General features: G+C 40.7%; 1 protein-coding gene across 2 annotated transcripts; it reads right to left on the reverse strand.

Moving 5' to 3' along the window:
- Positions 1-2,143: 2,143 nt before the first annotated feature.
- Positions 2,144-7,039, reverse strand: arf3a (ADP-ribosylation factor 3a). Of its 2 annotated transcripts, none has more exons than XM_028583178.1 (5): positions 6,944-7,039; positions 5,353-5,524; positions 5,156-5,266; positions 4,674-4,798; positions 2,144-4,572 (listed from the first exon to the last, which is right to left on the reverse strand). In XM_028583178.1, exons 2-5 carry the CDS (start codon positions 5,498-5,500, stop codon positions 4,411-4,413), a joined length of 546 nt encoding a protein of 181 aa, XP_028438979.1. In that variant the 5' UTR covers positions 5,501-5,524; positions 6,944-7,039; the 3' UTR covers positions 2,144-4,410. The 2 variants fall into 2 exon arrangements, with proteins under 2 accessions (XP_028438979.1, XP_028438977.1); XM_028583176.1 differs by having other exon boundaries at positions 5,353-5,535.
- Positions 7,040-7,665: the final 626 nt, after the last annotated feature.

Genomic DNA, 7,665 nt, shown 5'->3' on the forward strand with positions numbered 1-7,665 from the left:
TGGTTTCATGTTGTCAGCTGCTGCATGTGGAAGCAGTGCTGTGGTCTCCCAGTCAGCAACCCAGTGCTGTGAGTGGCTGCACTGTTTTCCCTGTAAAGAGCAGTATTGTCCACAAAGCCCTGTCAACTGGTTAATCACCTCTTTGATGCGTATGGAGCGGACTGTCACAATGGGGCACATTGTCAGATGGTCAAGTGACTTCTGAACCCAAAACAAGAACATGCTTAATTTGAGAAAATTATGGCCTCAGATCAGGCGAGATTCCTGAACATGAAGATACGACTCACTAATGAATGGATATCAGTAAGTGCTTCTGACACATGTACTGTTAATCTAATTTTTGTATGAGAAAGAGATAGCTGAACAGTTGCTGTTTGTTTGGAAGTATCCCCATGTGGGAATTTAAATAACAGCGAGACAACTCAATCATCATTATTTCTTTAAAGATTATTTTTTGGGGGCATTTTGGCCTTTTATTGATAGGACAGTTGTAGACAGGAAAGGGGAAGAGAAAGGGGGAAGACGTGCAACAAAAGGCTGCAGGTCGGAATCAAACCCTGGACCGCATGGGGTGCAAGCTCAAACAGGTGAGGTACCAGTGCGCCCCTTATTAATGTCTATTTTCAATGGAAATACGATTGTAGTGTTGATCTTTTAATATTTCAGATATGTGCACCAATCCTCCAAATAAATACATATAACAACACATACATATACAACATATAAAAATGTAAGCCATTTTTGTTTGTGTAACATGGTTTAAGTACACATTAATTATCTATGCATTAGCCTGTACTATAAAGTTAAACTCATAACTGTCTTCCACCAGAAGTTTTCTATCCAGCAGGAGGAGACAGAGTCTTGAGGATTGGTGCTCAGACAGCAGAGCTGCTGCAGGGCCTGTACAAAGTTGACTCTCACACAGTGTTTGCACCTACATGGTTGTTTTTATTCTTTGACCCATACTTTTTAGTACACACTATTCTAAAAAAATGATCAGCTGAGATTTGTCCACTTGCCTACTGAATGACTAAAACTTTTAGCAACATTACCCAAGAAATTTCAGAACAGCAGTCAGTGTGAATGTATCACTTTTGCTCAGTAAATCAGTATACAGTGCAAATATCACAGTGGGAATTAAACCAATAAATGTTTGGTGATTATTTTCACATTCTCAAGAAAAGTGGCTTCAATAAAGATCCATGGTTTCTGCAGACTCTGGCAGTTTCACGTCGCCACCGTGGTGTCAACCTCCGTGTCAGCCCTGGTGGCCCTGTCCCTTCCAAAGAGAGCTGTGGGGGTGACTGCTGTGGCCTTTTGCAGTTGCCACTCCCTTCAGAGATTGATGAATTGATTGTGGGGCTGCTGCCAGTGTGTCTGTGCCCTGGGTGAAGGCGTCCCGGTTACGGGTGGGAATCCCAGCTATGGCATCCGCCCTGGGGCTACTATTGTGGCCGTCCTGCAGGGGGCCCTGGGGGCTGGTGGCCCCGGGAGCAGCTCTGACCCACATACTGCTGTCACACCCCTGGAGACACAGCGGCAATCTACCCTACACGGACCTCTGATTGGCCCAGACAAAATGACTCTTTGTGAAGTGCTGCAATTCCACAGGGAAACTACCTGATTGTGCCAAACTTCTCTTGATGGCAGCAGTTAGCAAAGGCCAAAAGAGAAAGACGACAAAGATCCATGTTCTCCCCACCTATTTGACTTGCTCTCTCCCAGCCCGGCTCCCCCAGTACATTTTCAATAACCGAGCTTGTTTGTGCTGTTAATTAATCTGGCTTTAGTCTTAGTTGGCAACTGGTACGATTGAACATTTCAAATTGAACCTGAAGTCAGAATCTTGACAAACATAAATCAATAGATTCTGGGTTTTTCAGTGAGGAAGGAGTGGATGTAATTTTAAGAATGCTTCACTAGATAGGAGAACTTTTTGTTTAAAACCCATGTCAGACACAAATTATTTATTTGTTTTAGTATTAAAACGTGTTGAGAGGATCTATAAATTGTGTTTGATTGGGGGGGAAAGGCTGAGATATAAACAAATAAGCACCATCTTACATAAGGTATCCACTTAGGAGCTAAATCATAACCAAAGTGTGTATGATAACAAGGAAAAAAATGAGTAAAGGCAAGCAAATCTGTGTTTCTGTCTTTTTATTGATTGATCGACGTAGTGCCAGGAATCATTAAATCATTCAACACTTCCACCAGTTTGTGTTGTTTTTATTTCCTCCTCTTGATAATATTCCACTCACTAAATAAATTCATTCATTTTTTTTGTTCCTTTTTGAATAACCTTTGATCAGTTGGAATGTTATGCAGTCTTGCTTTTCAACATTTTTCTAGTTCAAATCTGCCAATAGTCATTGAAAGAAGGACGTTTAGCCACAACAGTACTGTCAGTGCATCAGTGTTACAGATAGGTGAGATACTCGAATGCTGGACATTCCAACATACAAACCTGTTATCAGAGAGAAATAAACTACTGGCAATATAAGGCCACAAAAACAATTTTCACATCAAACTGAACGTAATAGAGGGCACATCACACACACAAGCTGCTGTCAGTTATACATATCTGCAAACACACTGACCCCAATATCTACAGGTGTATCACCAACACTTTCTATTTGACTGTGAATACCATGGTATACTTTTCTTGTTACATAAACATATATACAGTTGTGCTGACATAGAAAAGCATGCTTTTGCATATTGGAAGGTTGTTCGGTAAACTTTACACTAAATCCATAACATTTATCAGTACAGCATTGTTCCAGCAGCAGTAATTTAGACTAACAAATATAGTCTGAGGAAACAGGCTATTATAATTCACTTTTATTACAGATCTTGTACAGTATTAACATGCCTTATGATGCAGTATTATCATCCTCTCTCCTATATATTTTTTTAATTATGTGATTTGTGTGAACACTCAAAAAGACAACTGTCTGATCTAGTTAGCAAATAATAAAAACTACACTAAAATCAACAATTGTCTTTCGGTCCAAAATAATTAAATACTCCATTCAAAAATACAAGAAAAAAACAGACATTACATTTTGTACAACAATTATGCATCTAGAATTATTTTGGGCAACATAATACAGAGATACGGTCAAAACAAGAAACACATATAATGTCATGCCAATTAGGTATGAATAAATCAGGATGACAAGCAATGTGAGTTCTTTTGACAGATATAGTGCAGCTGCTCGCACAAACTGACTTGAAAAATAAACTTTCGAAAACCATGTAAGCTCTCTGATATTGCCAATCTCAAGCTCTGCTGCATCACTCTCCACAGGCCAATGGCAGCATTTTCTTCTCTGCCACAGAGCTGGTACAGTGAGCCTGTTTTGTCATCTGTATTAGTTCAGATATCACACCTTTCTGCTGGCAGACAAATAATTGTAACCTTTATTGAGCCAAGCAAGTCGACTAAGAACAAATACAAAAAAATGTATTTACAGCAGCGGCTTGCAGTAGTTCACAGCTCTTACAAGCCCATGAGCCAGTACTGGGATCGTCTACTTCTCCATGCAGATTGGGCTTCTTTTTTCACTAGCTGCCTTAGCAGTAAATGCACATTGAAATAAGGGGAGAGAAACCATATAATGCACTTAGAAGATAAAACCAATAAACAAAAGAATATGAATAAATACACAAATAAATATATGTTGACAAAAATATAAATTGTTTCGTCTTTCCAGTATGTCATCAGGTCTTGTGTCTAATAAAATAAATATATAATGAATAATAAAGACATTTGCATAAAATCTAAAATAACATAAATTTCTTCCAGCACAAACTGAGCTCTTAAGCGCATAATTTGGTGGTAAAAGATAAGTATGGACAGAAAATGACAACTTTACATTTATCAGAGCCAGCATGAGTATGCGGTTTTCAAACAATGTGAAATTATTCTGAGATAGTACTCCCACTATACTATTATGACATTCTTTATAATTTACATTAACTGTAAAGTATCTGAGGGAAGGTTGCTCTGCCATCTCGACAGTCTACATCATCACGTTTTCTGAACAAATTAAAAGGGGTTGAGGTCAAAGGTCAAAGAGACTGCAAAGTAGAGGAAATACATATGCCTTTACAGTTACATTATACTATTACATCCTGATATTTATGTATTCAGTGTGTAGAATGTAAGTCATTTAGGTCAACTTCCACACCATTTGTTTGTAAATATTTAAAAACGCTCACCACAGATCCAAAGAAATTAAATGAATCAAAATGAAACAAGTATTTTGGAGAGGAGAAAGCCATTGAGAGTCCCCCCTCTAGGAGTTTTTTAGCACTGCCTCTCCATGTAAACACAATGGACCAAATATAACCACTACCTGGAGCTGGCACCCAGGCTCTTCCCCACTCTACTGACCGGACTCTTCACTTTTTGTTCTTCAGCTGATTGGCCAGCCAGTCCAGACCCTCGTAGAGACCGTCTCCACTGGTGGCGCAGGTGGCCTGAATGTACCAGTTGCGGTGGCGTAGAGAGTGCAGACCCAGCTTATCTGTGATCTCTGCAGCATTCATGGCATTGGGCAGGTCCTGAACAAAATCACATCAGGTTTGTCAATCAGGAGCCCTCAGTCGGTGGAAAAGTGCAGAGAGCAGGGAATACGTAGGAGGAGACACAAGTAAGCCTATACCTGTTTGTTGGCAAAGACTAGAAGGACAGCATCCCGCAGCTCGTCCTCAGCCAGCATCCTCATCAGTTCCTCACGAGCTTCGTTCACCCGCTCACGGTCATTGCTGTCGACCACAAAGATCAACCCTGCAGGGTGAGATATATGTCTTTTTAAGGGTTAATCAAAACAAAACCATCGGCTCTACTATCCCTGAGTCAGTTTCCTCCCACTGTTTAACAATATGCTGACATCATAATGTTAAAAAAAACATATTGCTAAACCAGATGTATTCATTGCAGAGGCTTTCAACATGACTAAGACAATACTAATTTGAAACAGTTGGAGGCTGTTTGCAAATGACCTCTTTTAAAACATTAGTCAGAGATGCCCTCAGGTGCTGGCGGTGAGCGTGTGCTGCAGGATCTGCCACAGGACGGAGCGACCCTGTTAACTCCAACAAGGCCAGCTAGTGCATCATCTAAGAGGCTGCTGGTGTGGCTCACCCTGGGTGTTCTGGAAGTAGTGCCTCCACAGGGGACGGATCTTGTCCTGGCCACCCACGTCCCACACAGTGAAGCTGATGTTCTTGTACTCCACCGTCTCTACATTAAAACCTGAATAAAAAAAACAAATCAAAATGAGTTACACAAGCTGAAAGAACTCAGTGACAGGTGTTTCACCTATCAGGCGGCTCACGCACCAATTGTGGGAATGGTGGTGACGATCTCCCCCAGCTTCAGCTTGTAGAGGATGGTGGTTTTCCCAGCAGCGTCCAGCCCCACCATCAGAATCCTCATCTCCTTCTTGCCTATCAGGCTCTTCAAAAGGTTGCCAAAGATGTTCCCCATGATGTATGGCGACTCTCACCTCAACTGCAACAGAACTGTTACACAGGGAACTGAAGAGAGCACTTTCCATATATAGCAACACAGCGGCCAAAACAAACCACACAAAGAAATCACGCGGTGAGACACAGTAGCTCTTCAAAAGCAACTCTCAACATTACCACCTCATTAGGGTTAGGGTTTGAAGCCACCTCACAGGAAAGCCAGTAAAAGTATACTTCACACCTCGGCAGGCGGCTGACCTGACTTAAAGGCTGTTGCTTTACACTGTACACAGCTTGCAGGCGAAACCGGCCTCCATACTGGATCTCTGTAATGTGGATCAGCTTTCTTGTGGTGCAGAGTAACCTTTATGCGGTTTGATGGCAAGTGAATAAATGCCAGTGTAACAATCAATTCGTATTACATTAAATGACACATAACCTCAGGTTGTGAGATAAGGACAATGGTGCGCACAGACTATAGCTTTAAGGTGAGAGGCTTTATCCCTGACCATTGCACATATTATACTGTGAACTTGTCACATTTTTGCACAAAACCGACAGCCTTAAAACAGTTATATTGTACATATTTGTTATAGTGTATTTTTTATATTTGTTATTGTAATACTTCTATTTTATATTAATGTGCTTGACTGTTGCAGTACTTAACTCTATTGTTTGTTCCGTTGTCATATGTTTATTGTATGCACCAAACAAGTGAAAAATTACTATGGCAATAAATATCATTCTGATTCTGATTGAATTAGACTTTTCTGTCTTGGTATGGCCCCTTTAACAGGCCAACACCACTGTCAATTTGTGCCAACATAATACCTAAGGGGCATTCTTTCTTTGCTAATTTAGGTATATTCCATTATTCCACATATATTCCACAATTAGTACAAAAATTCCATCCACAGCCTACTGTGAGGCACTTTGAGCATCCCCCTTTTACTCTAGAAAGCCTTTATTTTTGACGATGCGCTTGTAACTGATGCTTTCACTGACTAGATACATGTCCATTCATTAATATCACGCTGTAGCTGCTAGCATAGCCTGTTACAGCTGCAGTGGCCGCACATCCATCGTACATCTGTCATAACGCGAGGGGAAGACGGCTGATGCTGCAGTCCAAGCAGGCGATGCATTTTAATGAGCCAAATAACGTATTTATAGCGTGAAACGATAATTATTCGAGCGTAGTTAAGATAGCGTCAATATTAGCTAGCTAACGTCTTCAGTATTTGAAAATGTTTTTATCCGGGTCAAATTGTGTGCTGTAGCTAATCCCCCTCGTACAGTCACGACAAGCGCACCAGTCGGCCTGATGTCGTCGATTAACGGTATTTCATTTACCAAGAAGCGTTAGGAGGCGTTAAAACAGCGACACATTCGCTGCGGGCACCTTTATTACTTGTATACATCTTTGAGCATTTTCCACCATTTGTAACTCATTCACACTTACCCCTCAACGGCACGGCAGGCTACCAGCTGGATTCAGGCAAAGGACTGGATAGTCTCGCGATGAGCAATGGTTGTAAAACTATGTATTCTCGCGATAGTCGACTATCACCTCTCACGTTTGCCATCCCCGATTACTTGTTAAAAGCCAGCGGCACTGCTGGAGGGCAACTGTAATTTTAAAAAACATGAATAATCGTATGTAACATCAGCATCGAGCTCGATAGCCTACTGAACCTGCTTTTTATTTTAATTTTAGATTAAATAGTGTCCAGCTTTTATTCAAACACAATATTATTTCTGACATATAGGCCTATTGCATGTGTTTAAATGTTATTTCAGTGCTGTTACAACATGAAACCAACAACTGAACCAATATAAAATGTAACCGAGCGTCTGCAGTTCAACATGCTTAAATAAATAAAACAGGAATCATCTTAATGAATAAGTAAATGGCAACTGTAATAGGATGCCAAATGATACTTCCTGTGTGACAGATAATGGAGGTGACAGAGGCAACAAAACATAGACTGAATCAATATTATGGCAGGTTACTAACCTCAAGTAGGCTACAGATTTTGTATGTATGTGTTTTCCTGTAAATTTATGGGGTTTTACAGGTGGAAATACATGTAGGCGTTAGGAAGGAACCTCCCTCCAGGTCTGGGTTTAACCCATCAACCATAACAAAACAACCCCATTGGGATGAAATGACATGCCTGAGAC

This window comes from Perca flavescens, chromosome 7, assembly GCF_004354835.1.
Source record: "Perca flavescens isolate YP-PL-M2 chromosome 7, PFLA_1.0, whole genome shotgun sequence".
NCBI lineage: Eukaryota > Metazoa > Chordata > Actinopteri > Perciformes > Percidae > Perca > Perca flavescens.

What these genes read in the sequence shown, in the direction of transcription:
- arf3a (XM_028583178.1), bottom strand. Translation starts at nt 5,500, where the DNA reads ATGGGGAACATCTTTGGCAACCTTTTGAAGAGCCTGATAGGCAAGAAG. An exon ending in CACCACCATTCCCACAATTG is followed by an intron (nt 5,267 to 5,352) that starts GTGCGTGAGCCG and finishes TTTTTTATTCAG; the next exon opens with GTTTTAATGTAGAGACGGTG. An exon ending in TAGTCTTTGCCAACAAACAG is followed by an intron (nt 4,573 to 4,673) that starts GTATAGGCTTAC and finishes GATTTTGTTCAG; the next exon opens with GACCTGCCCAATGCCATGAA.